The 18,362-nt window shown below is 36.5% G+C and overlaps 1 protein-coding gene across 1 annotated transcript in view; it reads right to left on the bottom strand.

The window, feature by feature from the left end:
- Positions 1-18,362, bottom strand: part of LOC134575460 (alpha-2-macroglobulin-like) — a 143,148-nt gene that overhangs the window by 702 nt on the left and 124,084 nt on the right. The window contains exons 24-34 of the mRNA XM_063434754.1: positions 17,077-17,253; positions 16,750-16,825; positions 15,378-15,534; positions 13,997-14,086; positions 10,894-11,056; positions 9,505-9,695; positions 7,012-7,227; positions 6,801-6,925; positions 5,662-5,752; positions 5,296-5,364; positions 29-131 (exon numbers count right to left, since the gene is read on the bottom strand). Coding sequence (XP_063290824.1) covers positions 29-131; positions 5,296-5,364; positions 5,662-5,752; positions 6,801-6,925; positions 7,012-7,227; positions 9,505-9,695; positions 10,894-11,056; positions 13,997-14,086; positions 15,378-15,534; positions 16,750-16,825; positions 17,077-17,253 — 1,458 coding nt within the window. The remainder of the gene's footprint in view (positions 1-28; positions 132-5,295; positions 5,365-5,661; positions 5,753-6,800; positions 6,926-7,011; positions 7,228-9,504; positions 9,696-10,893; positions 11,057-13,996; positions 14,087-15,377; positions 15,535-16,749; positions 16,826-17,076; positions 17,254-18,362) is intronic.

The following is an 18,362-nucleotide window of genomic DNA, read 5'->3' as shown; positions in this document are numbered from 1 at the left end:
GTTTGGTGTTGTTGATAATGTGTCATACCTGGCTCATAATAATCATAAACCAACACGGTAGCAGGATGCAGATTATCCACATGTGTTTCTTGTTTGGTGATAAATGATAATGTTTGTTTCTCATGTGTTATCTGCAGAAACAGAGAACAAAGAAATCATCAATGTTGCATTGAAAGTATAGTCAAAACAGGGAGATGAGCAACAGACCACAGAGTTTATATATTTAAAATTACACAACATATTACCAGTTCAAAAATGTACATTCTTGATTTAAAACCATGAATTTACAAATAATACCAAGCAATATACATAGGTCTCATTAATACTCTATATGCTTGGTATCATTCATAATTCTTTAGAATTTAATTAAAAATAGATTAAAACCTCCATAAGTTATAATTAAGCATGGGCCCGGACATCAGACACAGGCATACCACACTGTATATATATATATATATATATATATATATATATATATATATATATATATTGTTTAACCCCTTAGGGACCAAACTTCTGTAATAAAAGGGAATCAGGCCATGTCACACATGTCATGTGTCCTTAAGGGGTTAAAAGCAAAAATAAAATAATACATACTAGACAACTGCCATCAAATAAACAATATATGGCCCTTGGCCAGGTTAATATGCCTAGTTTTTTTTTTGGAATCCTGTCCCTGACTTGTTATTTTTTTACAGACATACTTTTTATTTACCTCTTTAGATATGTAATTAAGCCTGGACCATTAAGTACCAGCAAATCGCCTTTCTATCCTTATGTAGTTGTCCTCTACCTTTCTGTTTATATTATGACCCAAAAGTTCAAATAATCTTGAACTCATGCCACAAAACAATTGCACAAAAACACATCTCCCCTTTCCACAATCAACTAACCAAATCAGTATGTAGACAGAAAAGGCCAACTCACATGTCAAAATAACATTTTCATGGCCCAGAAGAAGTCACTTGGATAACAGACATTGTTTTTTTTCTTCTGCTGTCCTGAACTTTTACTGTATCACTGGAGCAGCCCCCATTTTTTCTAGACCGCCAGATCTTCAAGCTATTTATATGAATGTTCACTAACTGACCATAGAAGGCACTCAGCAACCTAACACCTTCAGGAGCACTTTACACTCCATCAAATGCATGCCAGATTTACAGTGACAACTGTGTTTATTTCAATATTTTTGTAAGTTGATGTCACAAAATCATTATCGTAGGAAACACCCTTTACTCTGGCTAGTTTAAAAGGACAGGAGTGGTTATTATGAGATAAGAAATTCTTAATAATAGAGAGGCTTAACCATCTGGAGGAAGAACACTAACACTCTCTGAAAAGACACAACTCTGAGACCTTCTGTCTCCGAGAGACACTGCCATGTCTTTACCTAAGACACTTTCTTACTGTAACACTTAGAAAAAATCCAAGACTTTCTTCCAAACTCTCATATTGAACTTTTCTTATACTTTTTACTATCCTCGCTGGATTGAACCATCTTCCAAGGATAAGGATTTTCTAACAACCGGAACTGGTAACTATATTTGTTTTTTTATTTCTATTTTACCTAAAATATATTTGGAAACAATTGAATAGTATATTCCTAATTTTAGATTATTTTTTGTTTACTTTATTTGAAACTGACGTTCAAATAAAGTACACAGTAGCATAGGCAATTGTCTGTACTATTAGCATATTCCAAATTTGTTAATTCAAATATTTCAGAATTGCCTCTTTACCTGTAAATTTAGCTTAAAAGCAGAAAGGAATAAATTCAATTAATTAAGACTAATTGAAATAGTGATGCTAATTTGTTGATTTGGGTTAATATAAATTGTTGGATAGCTAGATCGAGGTAGTTTGTAATTGTTGGTCACCAAACGTAATTTAATTTGTAGTGTAATCAGTTTAATTTTCAGACTGTTATATTTGTGTTCTGGATGGTGGGGATTATTATTGAAACAGTTCAATAAATGATGGTTGTAAGTAGCCAGCATTAAGATGGCTAAAGTGATGTTCTAAAAGAAAACTGCCAGGTTTAGCTGTGCCTGCATATTATTTAAATTGTATATGCGACCCCTGCTGGTGATTGTTATAATTTTGATTGACTACAATATTCATTATCCAGATTGTATTGATCATTTAGACATTTCTTATTGATTGTTTGATAATTGATAAATGATAAATTATCATTGCATCGCCAAATATCTACCTCATTATTCACTTTTATGTTATCATACATTTGTATTATTTTATTTCACAATACATTAATATGTTTAGAACCTGGTTGTGATATATAATTGTGTGAATTATAAAAATGTACTTTAATAAATAAATTCAGTGATCTAACAGAATTGAAAGTAGTAGGCAATTCTTTCTTAGATTAATACTAGTTCTCTGCTGTTTCAGTGCCATAATGTAAATTTTTTATATTAATACAATTAAAACATTTTGATAATTTTTATAAAATATTATTTGTAATATTTTTTATCCCATTATAACTCCTACAAAGGAGATTCTACCCAACTGTATCATCTACTCAATTATTATGGAGATCAAATATATATTGTATATGTTGTAAATATCTGCCCTTGTTGATTTAATCTTTTCTAAGTTGTTTCTAAAAATGTTCAGTAAAATGAAAGTAAGGTAAGTAAGGATTGCCTTAATGCTGAATGATTAAAGGGGGAATGATGATATAGGAAAAACATTTATTAAAAAATGTATTTATTAAAAATTCTTAAGAAACGCAGTCTTATTACCCATAGGGTCTCGATGCGCATACCAGCAATAAAACAGACAAAACAATATCCAGAAAACAACAGCATTATAATCACATGCATTTGAACCAGGTTAAAAGTTTCATGTCATCCCGTAAGCCTGAGCAAATAAAGCTGTTTTTAAGCTCCGGCGAAACTTCAGTAGATCATTCTCAAGTCTTAATGTCAGAGGCAGGGAGTTCCAAAATTGCGCTCCCTGAACATCACTCGTTCTCCCTCCGCACTTTTTCTTTTTAAAATTTGGAATCTTCAATAAGGCTAAATCAGCCGATCTCAAGGATCGACTGGGAGTATAGCGTGTGAATTTATCCTTCAGATAGTCTGGTCCCATACCATGGACTGCCTTATATACCAAACAACCATTTTTAAACAGAACCCGTTCACGAACGGGCAACCAGTGCAAGGCTCTTAATGATGGAGTGATATGGTCATTACGGGCCACACCCGTAAGTAGCCTTGCAGCTGCGTTCTGTATCAACTGTAGTTTGTGTATGATGTTCTGAGGCAGTCCAATGTACAGAGCATTGCAGTAGTCCAATCGGCTACTGATGATGGCGTTGACCACCGAGATTTGATCGGAGGGGGCAATGAATCTGAAAATAGACCTCAGAAGCTTCAGGTGGTAGTGGCAAGAGCTTACCACCTGATTAATCTGAGGCTTCAGTGTCAACCTGGAATCGAGAATGACTCCCAGATCTCTGACCTTAGTGGCAGGACTCGGAGATGGAGAAAACGAGTCCGGCCATGAGGGAAAGATACTATTCACCTCCTGGTTACTGAAGATGATGCATTCAGTTTTGGAGCCATTAAGTTTTAAATAATTGGCTCCCATCCACGACTGGATATCCTGTAGGCATGAAGGAAGATTGATTTGATCCTCCTTTTTCTTGGCCAGGCGAAAGTACAACTGGGTATCGTCGGCATAGATATGATAGGGAAGCATGTGGCGGCGGATGATATGGGTCAGTGGCCTCATATAGATGTTAAACAGGATTGGAGATAAAGCCGAACCCTGGGGGACTCCACACGTCAGGGAGATGTTAGAGGAGTAAAATGTCCCCAATTTTACCCTTTGAACCCTGTCGTGGAGAAACGAGGTCACCCAAGCTAGCGCCCTGTCATCCACACCAGCCACAGTAAGTAGCCTCTCTGTCAATCTATCATGATCAATGGTATCGAAGGCCGCCGATAAATCCAGGAGTACCAGGGCAATTTCCTCCCCTCTGTCCAAAGCCCACAGGAGATCGTCGTGGACTTTAACCAGGGCAGTTTCTGTCCCTCTACCAGGTCGAAATCCCGATTGGAAGTCATCCAGAATGTGATTAGATTCCAGGTGAGGCTGAATTTGCCATACCGCCGCTCTCTCGATGATCTTGGCCAAAAAAGACAAGGTGGAAATAGGTCGATTGTTGCTCAACTCGGAGCGTGGCACAGTTGGTGTCTTCAGCAGAGGGATAACCACAGCCTGCTTCAGAATGCCAGGAACAACTCCGGTGGCAAATGACATACTAACAATGTCTGCAATATAGGGGGCCAAAGCATCAGCGGCATCCTTCACCAGCTGAGCAGTGCAGGGATCCAGCGATGAGGACGATGCCCTGAGAGACTTGAGGATGAACAGAATCTCAGATGAACTAACGGGTTTAAAATTCGATAACATCGAGCCATCATAGGGTGTAAAAGTTTCTGCATCAGGTTCCACCACTATGTTGCTCCTGATTAGATCAATTTTTTGTTTAAAAAAGTGAGAAAGGGATTCATAAAACTTTTGAGATGTTTCTTCTTGGCGAAGCGAACAGTTAGGATTTGCTAGGAGGTTTGTTGTGCGAAAAAGCTCTGCCGCTGAGTTTTTCGCTTTTGTAATCTTATCTGTGAAATATTGTTTTTTCGTATTTTTAATACTAGATTTATATAATTTTAAAGATTTTAAATATTCCAATTTAAGGTCGGTATTGTAATCTTTTCTCCACCGTTTTTCAGCTGCTCGACATCGCCATTTCATCTCCCTGGTCGCCTGATTAAACCAGGGAGGGTTTTTATCTGCTTGTCTTACTAGACAAGTTTTTTTCAAGGGGGCTAGAAGTTCTATTGATTCTACGATCACTGAATTAAACAGTAAGATTTTCTCTTCTACTGTGTGGGAATCATGAAATTTAATAGGGTCCATTTTGCTGGAAAAGGTTGTGCTAAGAAGAGGTCCGGTGACTTTGGAAATGTCTCGAACCCATGAGCATATATTATTTCTTTTTGGGATGTGGGGGATTTTCTTCATTTCAACACCTACTGCCTCAAACTTGATCAAATTATGATCACTCCAGGCCGTGGGTTGAGGAGTGGCAGTCGAGGAAATCAACCCATTGTGGAAAACATAGGTTGTACAGATTCATACATAAAGGAAATGTTGGCAGATCTCAAGTCCAAATTTGTTTTGAATTAAATTGATGACTGATATACAAAGACAAAAACCCTATTACAAAAAATCCTTATTACAAAAGAATCATCAAAGTGTTCTTACCCCATTCAAGTATATTGTCACCTTGTCCTCACTGATTTCTGTTCTTTTCACATGTGGACTATTTAATAACTGAAAAAGCCAAGAGCAACAGAGGTCAGACACACACGTGTAAATAAAACTGCACTATTTCAATAAGACAGAAATACACAAGGATACAAAATAAACAGCAAAAATAAATCATTTGGCAAGCATGTTAAGATCCTAAAATATGTAAGTGGAAAAGGGGATGTCAAGCAGGTTGACTGTGTGGTAAGACAGGAATAATAACTTAGAAAAAATGTTTATCTGTGTTCTATTTTTTTTAACTGTCATGGTTATTTTTAATTTATTTTTTGTTAACATCATTTTCACACGTTCAGTTCTCACCTTATTAACGCTCTTCTTATCAGGAACGAATCCTGAGAGAAGCTCAACCTCAATAATTGCCATGTTGCTGGATGGTCGTTTACCGGTGTAGCTATATGACAGAAATGCAGTACAGGAAAAATACAGGTTACCGTGCATACACATGGTCTGCGAAAGCTCAAGAAAAATCGTCACATTCTGTAAGGGGAATGATCCATTTTATATGTAGGAGTGCTAGAGGCTCAGGTGGTAATACTGATAATATATCTAGAGTCCTAGGAGTTAGGTGTTTGTGCCTTCCCTCTTCATGGTGGGGTAATTTGGTTTTACTATAAAACTTTACTCCTATAACTTTTTCCATTCAGTAGTCACAATGCAGGCATCATATGTGAAACCGTATCCAGCATCTTCATTTACTAGTAGGTAAATCTGCAAAGCAGAAAGAACGGTAGATTGGTCTAATCAGACCCTTCCCGTAGACCTGCTCAGACAAGTATCTAGGAGTGGTGTAAAGTAGACTGGCTATTCCAATGGAATACATGGAAACCATTCTACTTTTAATATCGGTTTTGGATAATAAATGTCTCCATGATTTCTATTTGCGACCAAATGTTTTAAAACATTGCACTATTAGCTCTTTTATACAGCTCTCCTCATTTCAGAAGGACACTTTTACATTTAACATTTTAATTAAATCTTCATCAAGCAATAAAAAAGTTTTTTTCAATATTTGTTTTCAATATTAGTTTCTCAATTTAATTAATTTAACAATTAAAATACAAATATGAGAAAATGTAGTTTATACTCTAACCTTGGAAGAAGAATGAACGTACTCATTAAGGCAGTTTTGATATATAACAAAACATATCTAGGCCAGGGGTAAGTAACCTTTGGCACTCCAGATGTTATGGACTACATCTCTCTTGATGCTTTGCCAGCATTATGGCTATAAAAGAATTATGGGAGATGTAGTCCACAATATCTATATTGCTGAAGGTTGCCTAACCTTGTTCTAGGCCCTAATGAGAAACTAGAAACTGGCACCTGATTACTCACTGCAAAAGAATAAGCTAAGAAGCTATTTGACTCTATGAGAATTTACACATGTATAGTCTTTAGACTCTAAAACACAAATGTAATCCAATAATTGCTGTCCTTACCTGGCTTCTATAACAATCTCAAAGTTTGTTAATGCCTGATAAGAGCAGACTGGGGGCTGTGTGCTTACGGTCAGGGCAAAATAGTCTTCCTCCTTAACAACAGGAACATGATATTCCAGATGTGCCTGCAGAGACAGAGAGCATGGGCACTGGTTTGTAGAATACTTTATATTGATGACAATATAAACTAATTCCTAGTTCCTTCACCAACCTGCACATAAACACAGGAACCACCTGTGGCCGTCACTGTATACTCTCCAGGGATGTCTGGCAGGGATGCTTTCTGCAGGAGCTGATTGTGAGCTTGGTCCACAGTAAATTGTTTCATAAAACCTGAGAGTGAGCGAACGGTCACTGACACATCTCCCGTCCCAATGACTGTGTGCGCCGCGTAATCAGATATCGCATGAAGAGCAGCAACCGTGTCCTGTGAATGGGATAACAGTTAAAACAGAAATTAAAGAGAGAGAAGGAAGGTTTGTGATCTGTGCATTTCAGTTTTATGTAAAGACTTCTGTCTTCATATTATGTGGTGGAATCGATCATATTAAACCTTAGCAAGCATTGACTAAAATGTGTGTGCTGAAAGATGTGATGATCTAAGGTTGTATGATAACTCTTATGTTATTATTTTATATACACCATATACTATCCTTTTTAAATATATATTTATGAGATCCTTGTATGTAATTATGCAAAAAAATATAACTACTTGTGAATAACATGTATTATTGTAGGTTTTTTCCACAGTATTTTGCTACCAGTCTTTCTTTTTTTTTGTAAGGGAATGTTTTTCATTATTGTTTAACTGTTCTTTATTGTTTTATTATTTTGTATGCACGCATGCATTTTTATTGTTTGTGAGTATGCTTTCCCTGTCATTGTTGCCGTCTGCTGATGTGTTTCAGTGGGAGAACTGGCAAAATCATTCATTCCAACAAAGGCCAATGGTTGCAGCTATTTGTTAGACTGTTAAGAGGTTTGCTTGCATGCTGTTTGGGTGTCTATCACTTTTGGGATTACCATACCTAACCTAAAATAACTAAATTGATAATAAAAATACTATGTTATCAGTGTTTTTTTTGTAATTGCAAATAAATACAATGTGTGAACCACATTGTGTTAGTTCCCATGTGAGAGACAAAATGGTTTTCTTAGAACACTAATATCAAGGAAAAAAATATTTTGAAAAAAAAATATTGTGCCAATTTAGTTAGCAGATATTCTACAGTCTGCAATTGTCAGTTAATATATCCTGTAACTCTAAAAAGTAGTTACATAGTTACATAGCTGAAAAGAGACTTGCGTCCATCAAGTTCAGCCTTCCTCACATATGCTTTTGCTTTTGATCCAAAAGAAGGCAAAAAACCCAGTCTGAAGCGCTTCCAATTTTGCAACAAACTAGGAAAAAATTCCTTCTTGACCCCAAAATAGCAGTCAGATGTCTCCTTGGATCAAGCAGCTATTACCCCACTAATTAGAAATTGTATCCCTGTATGTTATGTTTTTGCAAGTATTTATCCAATTGCAACTTAAACATCTGTATAGACTCTGACAAAACCACCTCTTCCGGCAATTAATTCCATATCCTTATTGCTCTTACTGTAAAAAAAACCTTTTCTTTGCCTTAGATGAAATCTCCTTTCTTCAAGCCTAAATGTGTGACCTCGTGTCCTATGTATAGCCCTGTTTATGAATAGATTTCCAGATAATGGTTTGTACTGGCCCCGAATATATTTGTATAATGTTATCATATCCCCTCTAAGGCGCCGTTTTTCCAAACTGAAGAGATTTAAATTTTTTAACCTTTCTTGATAACTAAAATGCTCCATTCCTTTTATCAATTTTGTAGCTCGTCTCTGCACTTTTTCTAGTGCCATGATATCCTTCTTTAGAACAGGTGCCCCAAATTGCACAGCATATTCAAGGTGCGGTCTTACCAGCGATTTATAAAGAGGCAAAATTATATTTTCATCTCGAGAATTTATGCCCCTATTTATACATGACAAAACCTTACTGGCCTTAGCAACGGCAGATTGACATTGCATATTACTACCTAATTTGTTGTCTATAACAATTCCCAAATCCTTCTCGTGTGTGGTTATCCCTAGTTCACTACCATTTAGGGTGTAAATTGCTTGTGCATTCTTAACCCCGAAGTGCATAACTTTGCATTTTTCTACGTTAAATTTCATCTGACATTTTAGTGCCCAGTCCCCCAATCTATCCAAATCCCTCTGAAGCAAGGCAATATCCTGCTCACATTTTATTACTTTACAGTTTTAAGTTTAAGTTTTGTGTCATCTGCAAACACTGATACGTGGCTTTCAATGCCCATTTCAAGATAATTTATAAATATGTTAAATAGAAGAGGTCCCAAAACAGAACCCTGAGGGACACGACTTACCACTTTTGTCCAGCTTGAAAATTTACCATTAATGACAACTCCCTGTACTCTATCCTTAAGCCAATGTTCTACCCAAGAACAAGAATAGTCATCTAGACCAATTTCTTTTAGTTTGAAGACTAACCTATTGTGAGGAACCGTGTCAAATGCCTTGGCAAAATCCAAGTAGATCACATCCACTGCAACACACTGATCTATATTTCTACTTACTTCTTCGTAGAATGCAATTAGGTTAGTTTGACATGACCTATGTTTCATAAAATAACTCTAAAAAGGAGTTGAGGTGGAAGTTTTTACCCGAGTTGAATAGTAGCCTCCATATGAACTTTGTTCGTTTATGATCCAGTTAATGATTTGTGTAGCTTTTTCGTTATCCTTTGCTGTATCCTTAGAGGTTGCATGATGTTCGATGTAAGCCAGGGCTACATAGGAAGATATCTCAACATTTCCACTGTAACAGGTTTCAATTCTCCAGTGCAGGGATATCTCTACATTGGATAAACCAGCAGAAATTATCCAGCATGCAATATACCATGGACAAACATAGTTATTACTAAAATGAAAAACAACACATCTTTGTATCACCTCTAAACTTATTTTAGTAATAGAAACTGTACATTTTATATTAAAGTTTTGTTTGTGTTATTTTCATCAAGTGCAGTGTTTAATGGTAAAAAGTGTGTAATAAAAATATCTAATAGCAGGAAAACATTGCCAGTTAAACTGAATTATAACATTAAAGATGAAGTTGTAATGTGTTAAAATTCTCATTTAATTTGACTTGGGTTTTTACTATTTGTTGTTGTTTTTTTCACAGTCACATGCATAATATATAATACATATTTCACAGATCATGGAGTTCCAAAGCCAAATGGTAATATAATGCATAATTATTGTCAACATTATTGTATATTTTTTGTAGCAAAAATGTTCATCTCAATATGGTTGAATGAGTGGACAGTTCCACCAGATGTGGATCAAGGTACCACTATATGGGTCCACACCTTCAATCATGGAATGAAGCCTGTGGGGAGTAAGGTACCATCATGTTATTAACTTGTAACTAAATCCTGTGTACTTATTGCTAGTAGTTCCCTTATGAACTTGTAAAATATTTTTTCCATTCAGAAGTTAAGTTGAGTTAGGGAAATGTTCAAGTCTGCTGCCCAACATTCTATGAAAGAGGTCTTAATAGGAAGAGCCGCTTCTTGGGCTTTTGTATATAGTACAGAGATTAGGTTTGGAGTCATCCTTTCTCAGGGGCACATTTGTTTAAAGGTAGTAAGCGGTGTCTCAGAGGAGGCAGTAACTGGAAGTAATCTAATGTACTGTTTCATCTGCTGGTAGTTAATTATATTTAGTAGAGATAGCTCTTCTCCATATAATAACTCTTGTAGTGGGATAATTAGATATATATTTAAGAATTGTTTGAGCATCAAATAAAAATCATGGGTGGAAGTTTTAAATACAGATGGTCTGTACTATATTTGCATTATTTATTTTTTAAAGGGTACATTCTAAATTGGTCTGTGGAATACTGCATTCCAAGTATCATGTTTATTTTTATTTTTGTTGCGCACCAATATTTAGTTTTTTTTTGTCATAATGGAGATACTGTAATTCCATGTGAACACTGGATCACATAAAATAAGAGAATATATTCATATTGTTATGCAGTTACTCTACCGGTTTGTATGGCTTTATTCTCGAGGTCTTCCAGTAAATCTTGTCTTAGGTCTTCATCTTTAGATAGAGTAAACACATAGGCCAGAAGGGATTCCGTAAAAGTATTAGTCACGCTGTGGGCTTTTTTCTTCAAACAGGTCAAAGCATTGTCCACAAGGCCGTCCTTGAAAAAGCAACATGTAAATAATGCCAAACTTCACAAAGAGATAACATATAATATCCAGCCAGAAATAAAGAATTACATAACTTAATGGACCTATACCCTCAGACTCCTGTTTGTAGCCTAAATGTGAACTCTCACTTCCCAGGATGTTTTATATTATTTTTTACTTATTTCACAAATATGTACTTGAGATGTGAAGAATAAAATCAAATGTAGAGGTCTACAGCTCTTTATCCTGTAACTGAATGTCTTCATCTCAGGTCCCTGTTAGCAATTGTTATAAACTCTGTCTTTTTCACCAGGCAGTCGGGAAGGAGAAAACATCAGTGAAGAGGAGAAATGAAACAATCTTTCTATGTCTCCTCTTCATTTGTAATGTTTACCCTTGCTGTGCATGGACTAGATTGTGATGTAATTTGCTAAATCTTTAATATGAATTTATTGGAAAATGGAGCACCTCATGACAAAATAATTTACACAAGTTAAAGGTGTTTTTTTCAGTAGTGTAAATTGCAGAGACATATCAGTTCCCTTTTAACAAGTAGAGAGCAGCCCATGAGCAGATTATCACCTACTACAACTGAATAAAGTGAAGCAGTGGCGGCTCTAGATTTCGTGAGGCCTGAAGGCAAAAACCCCCAGCACCCATAGTGAAAAAAATAGGGGTTGTCTTGTGTGTGTTTAAGGAGCTATAGCTGTATTGAATGGCAGGCTTGCAGCACTAGCTACAGATAACTGGTCTTTGTATTCATCATTCAGAGGCTCACAGTGTAGAGGCTCCCTGTGACACTGCATTGTGAGTTAAGGCATAACTTGCAAACTCAATTAATTTGCAAAACAAATGTAAAACAAATGTAATTAGCAATTATCCTAACTGTTTATACATGATTGTAAGGTGTTGTTGCATATCCTAGCAGCCATGTATATATAAGTGTGAAGAGGTTATGAGAAACAAAAATGGAAATTTTAGTTGGGGAAAAAAAAGTTGACAAAATAATTTCCTAAATAATAAAGTTACAAGAAAACTGTGCCATAGATATTTTCCCCACACATTCTATTATCCTATTGCATATACCTATATTAACCTGTATGTTCTTTTTACATGTTTCCCCATGTATTGTGTATGTAATGTATACTATACCTATTATACTTGTTTCCACTTTACCTTTGCATTGCCCATGCCATACCACCCTCAGATTGCAGACATAGACATACACTAATACATGCACACATATACACAGTGTTTCACGTACACAAACACAAACACGTATACACACTCTAATACATGCACATACATACACACACAAAAACACTGATTCACAAAGATACATACATTGACAAATACAGACATACAGTCACAAAGTGTTTCTGTCTGTGTGTATTTCTGAGTGTATCTGGCATTGTCTAACTGGGTATGTGTCAGAGAGAGTGTATCCGGCAAAGAATATCTTTGTGTGTGAATGTATGTCTCTGTGAGCATGTGTATGTTTCTGTCTGAGACCATATGTGTGTGGGGTAGCTGCTTGCAGAGTGTTGTGTGTATGGGGGTCTGCCTCTGGTCTTTATGCAATGTGTTTATGGTGAGGCTATGTTTCATGACTATGTGGGTGCATGATGAATGTTTTCAGCGGGTGACTGTGACATGGTGAGTAAAGGGGTAACTGTGGCAGGGTGAGTGTGACAGGGCAAGGGGGTGAATGAGACAAAATTAGGGGGTTATAGTGACAGAATGAGGCAGGGTGAGTGTGACAGGGTTGAGTGGTGAGTGTGACATTGTTGGAGGAGGAAGTGTAACAAGATGAGATAAAGGGGTTAATGGGACATGGGGGTTAATGTGACAGGGAGTGAGTATTACATGTTGGCATTGGGAGTGTAACTGGCGAGGGGAGGTGAGTATGACAGGATTAAGTTAATTTTGTCAGGGTGAATATGGCAGAATGTGACAGGATTAGATGTGTTAATATAACAGGGTGGGTGTAGCAGGGTTGGAGGTGAGTGTAGCACAGTTGGAGGAGGGTGTTTGTGACAGGGCAAGGGGAGATGAATGTGACAGGATTAGGGAGGTTAATGTGATAGGGTGAGTTTGGCAGGATGAAGGGGTGAGTGTGACAGCAAGATGAAGGATGAGTGTGACAGGGTTGGGGTGAGTGTGGTATAATTGGAGTGGGTGAGAGTGACAGGAATAGGGGGGGTTAATGTAAGTGTGGCTGAGTGAAGGGCAGGTTGACAGTGTGTTTTGCTGAATGACAGCATATGGAGGGGTGACAGTGTGTGTGATGGAGTGATAGTGTGTGGGGGTTGACAGTGTGTGTTGAAGAGGCCTTGATACCTGGTCTGCAGATCCACTGGGTGCAGAGCTGCAGACCATGTGGAAGAGGTCTCGCGAGCTCTGGCACTTGAAGTGTTGGAGTGTTGTCATGGCAATGCTCTGATTGGATGAGCTTGACAGTGCTCTTCCACATAGTCTGCATCTCTGCACACTCTGGATGGACCAAGATGGTGACACCAAGAAAGAAGACCTGGCAGGACCAGAACAACTTTGACAATGGTATGTTGAACTAATGCTGGGTCCAGAAGAAGCTGAGGCGGAGATGATTCTTGGTGGCTTAAATAAGAGATCCCTCAGCTCTATATAGTGACAGAGACACTTTAACACCACAATCCAGTTCAATTCTGGCACAGCCAGGGCACACAATACTTTGAAGGAGGAGAAACAGGTGTGTATGAAGATATTCTAAATAACGCTGCAATATTGACATACATATGTTATATTGAAACAGGTAGATGGCTTTATCTGGAAATAAAGTAGATTTTCTCTTATCATTATGCTTTTACAGTTGCCATAAGTGGTGGCAGCAGCCACGTATTTTACCAACATTATTTTTCATATTATTCCTTAGCGAAATATGTTTATTTTGGTCACTATGACAGCTAACTCACTTCAAATTTCCGTCCAGATTTAATCAGAGAAATTACGACATGGGCTGTAAGTTTAATATCTTCATTGTCATGTTTTTGTTCTTCATAATCCTATAATGAATCAGGGAAAAGCAAGAGAAAATATTAATGTATGAAATATTTTAAAGTATTAATGAATATGTGCGATTGTACCAAACTATAACATTATCTTAAATACTGATAACTATATACACAGCAGGTTATTTTTTTTAAACTGTAATTCTTCTTTGAATTTTGCTTTCTTATTTTCTACTAGAGTTCATTGTCTTAGTAAGCATATGCAGAGTCTTTATGTTTTGCTGGTGATCTATATAAACCCCTACCAATATTTAGTCTTAATTTCGACTTGTATAATATTTGATGTTTGCTTCTTTTCATTGCAATATCTTGTTAAACTACTATGCTGACAGATATTCTCTAACAGAATGCCATCTACATATTTTTTGCCAGAGACAGTAACTAAGATCTGGATGATACATTTTTCAAAGAGCAACTTAATGCATTTTCTCCTTCCATATCATTATGGAATTTAGACTTATTTTACATATATGATGGAAATGTTCTTCTCAAGTACAACATTTTAAGAGACTGTTTGTCAGGATCCCGCAGGCGGCTGCGAGGGGAGACTGCAGTCCGCTCGCGGCACTCACCCTCCAGCCGTCCCCTTCTCATCGTACGCTCGGCGAGTGGCATCCTCCCAGCCTCGAAAGCCGTCCGCGTCTTCCTCTTCATCCCCCAGCAGCAGCATGCATGACGCTGCACGCTGAGAGACTGCCCATTTTTGTAAACGCCGGGTTCAGCCACCTGACCCGGCGTTAAAGGCACAGTGCCTCAATCACAGTGGGAGGTATAGATATCTCCCACGTGTGATTGTTAATTCTGATTGGAAATTATCCAATCAGAATTAATCAATGGGCTTAAATACTTACCTTTCCTGTCTCTCTCTGCCCTGTTGTGGTCTTTGCTTTCTAGTATTGCTGTTCTACTTGTGTTTCTCTCTGGTTACGTACTCTCTGGCTTGTTTATCTGACCTTGCGACTTCCTCCTACCCTTTGACCTCGGCTTGTCTCTCGTTATTCTGTCTTCTGGTTCCCCTTACTCGGCTTGTCTCCTGACTATTCTTTGTGTGCTTTGCCCGGCCACTCTAAGGTCCGGTACTGAACCTTTTCTGTGTGTGTGTTAGCGTGTTTGGTTCCCAGAATCGTGACACCGTTATAGTAAATGCAAGTTGCTCTCTTCAGCTGACGTTACATTTATATATTTTTTTTTTGCTTGGGGGTTGTCATATATTTAAATTAAACTCTTTTTTTTGTAATCAGAATAAAAAAGCAGCTCCAGTACTGTATGTGAAAATTTTCATTACATCTAAAAAGGCGTTAAAATAAGGAATGTCCTGTTGGAAGCAGCCACTGGGCAGTTGTACGCTTTTCAGGTACTTTACAGAGTCTTCGATGTTCTTGTCTTCTGTGTGTATAATTTTTTGAGCCTCACTGAAATATCTCACCACAGAGGCTGTGAGCCTGCAATAAAATGAGAGAAGAACTGAGTTTAGACCCCATGCCAAAGAACTTTTGCTTAAAATGTCAAAAACAACCAGGTAAGTTGGTGTCTCCCACCTCTTTCGTTGTCATTATCACAAACTATCTGAAGATAAGGTTTTGTGCTCATTACTATTTCATGTCCACTGGAAAGTCTCTCCCATTGCAGAATGGCATAGGTCTCAATTAGCTTTATATGGCAACAGAAACCATTCCAATCTGTTAGAACAAAATAAACCTTTTAAATAATTTTTCTACCGGAGTCACCATTAACGTTACCATTAAGGTCTATGGGAATTTTTGTAGATGGATCATTTGAAAAGCTTTGTTCCAACAAATTGGAATAATTTCTGATGCTGATTCAAACGAATTAAGTCAACATCATAGGTAGAAAACTGCTCTGGAACTGAGACCTTCATTGAAAAGGTTTGGATTTTTTCAAATTATCACAATCTGTTAGAAAAAGCTTTCAATTGTGACTTCTGAAGATAAATCATTTGAAAAGTTTATTTTTTTTTCTAACAGATTGGAATGATTTCTGATGGTGACTCAAACTAATTAAATCGATGTCTATATCAGTCTGCAATGGGAGAGAATTTCCAGTGAACGAGAAATAGTAATTAACACAAAACATTATCCTCACATCGTTTTGTGATAATGACAACAAAAGAGTTGGGAAAGAGGTGGGAGACACCAACTTACCTGGGTGTATTTAACATAGTAAGCAAACATTCTTTGACAGATTTTGATCGATTGAAAAGGTTATAAAAAATATTAAATTGTGGCCTATGCTCAAAATGAAATAGAAAAATAGAATACAATTGTGAGGGTATTTGAATGAGTAAATCATGGATAAGATAATGAAAGAATGTTAAAATATAAAGTAATATGTCCATATTTTATGTCTGACAATATTAAAACATAATGTGTGATTTATTATAAAACCTGTTGTGATAGTTGTTAATCAGTGGCCTCGATTTAATAAGATTTATAAATGATTCAATACTATCAGAAAAACGTTCCAAACTATTTACCTACAGAAGTCACAATTAACGTCTTTGGGAATTTTTGTAGATAAATCATTTTAATAGTTTTTCTAACAGTATTGAATCATTTGGAAAGTTTATTAAATCGAAGGCCAAAAAAAAACATAAAACAAATAATGCAAAGATTAATTGGTTCCGAGATAATACATACCAAATATTTCCTTTATCTCCTGGAAATACAATATAAGAGCCATCTTCATGTTTGAACTCCATCTGTTTCTGGTACCCTGGAGAGATGAGAATGTTCTTGTGATACCCAAAGCATCATGTGCATTTTGCATGTACAAACCTAATCTTTGTTTTGTGGGATATTAATCTATTTCAAACCCTATCTTGGCTCTACTCATAAGTTTAAACTACAGATAATTTAATGTATTCCCTGAATCCTTTGGAATCTTAATCTGGGACACTGATGTATTCTAGGTTACAACGAATGACCAGAAAACACATGAAAAGTGAAACAGAAATATTCACTTACCTACTACCAACGCTTTCAAAAGTTTATCTGTCATTTCCGGTTTCAGTTGCTTGGTATGGTTTAGATATAGATACAAATAAAGACTTGCAGCAAACTTTGCCATATTCTGCTCTCCGCATCCAGTAGGAAGACCAAAGATATTTTCAAAATTCTCAGCGGCATTATTGAGAATATCACCTGCCAGACATGGTTATAAGACATCACACATAAATAAGACAAAACGATCTATATACACTATATCTACCTGCTATAACCTCACACAATTATCTGTTCAACTAACGTCTCCTAGCATTCTTTATTAGCACTGGATAAAGAAAAGGGTATTACCAAAAAACATAGTATAGCTCACCCAAATATTCATTGCTGCCATGGACTGGAGAATATGTGAAGTAGAAACAGGGAATGTGTTGTCTTTAACCCCTTAAGGACCAAACTTCTGGAATAAAAGGGAATCATGACATGTCACACATGTCGTGTGTCCTTAAGGGGTTAATCTGTTTCATATTAAAGGATAGTATTGTGCAGAATACATGATATAAATGGAAAAACAATGGACAGCACCCCACATTACACTGAATGAAGGTGAAGTGTGAACCTTCTACTTTACTATCATAATATATGTAACTATGTCAGTGAGATGGAGACCGTATCCTCTACATTACTAAACTACTGCTAGGAAAGAAAAGCTGTGTGCTATTGAGGAATAACTGGATATTGTGTTTCACCCTGCCAGTTATAGAAAGGTTGGCCTCTCATTGGGGAACAATATATTTTACGTGGTAGTGATATGCTACGTAATCAAAATAATGGGATCTCAGCATCAAATAGAGCAGAAATGTTCAACAAACAAATATGTATAGTATATTAAAATGTATAAAGTGTGCGAATTGTATTTTTTAAATAAAGAATGCAAATAATCTTATGGAATTATAAATGGCAGATAAATAACACATTGATGTAAAAGTCCTTAATATCTCCACTACAAAGTTATTTAATTTAGATATATGCACGGGAGCTACAGATAACACATAAGAACATATATTTCATGCATAGACTGCTCTTCAGGATATCTAAAAATAAAACCTATGTATATTTCATTTTTTTGCATTTTTCATTAAAAGGTTTCTGAGGTTAAATGATGCCCTGATACCAAAAGTTATCCAGCAGTTAATTAAATAGGGTTGGTAATATTAGCATAAAAGAAGAATTGTATTATCACACTAGATAAATAAAAATTGCAAAAATCATGTTTCATGGGTATTGGCAAGTGATCTGATGGTATTTTT

Source organism: Pelobates fuscus, chromosome 10 (assembly GCF_036172605.1).
Source record: "Pelobates fuscus isolate aPelFus1 chromosome 10, aPelFus1.pri, whole genome shotgun sequence".
NCBI classification, from domain to species: Eukaryota; Metazoa; Chordata; class Amphibia; order Anura; family Pelobatidae; genus Pelobates; species Pelobates fuscus.
This window is presented reverse-complemented; position numbering and strand designations above follow the sequence as displayed.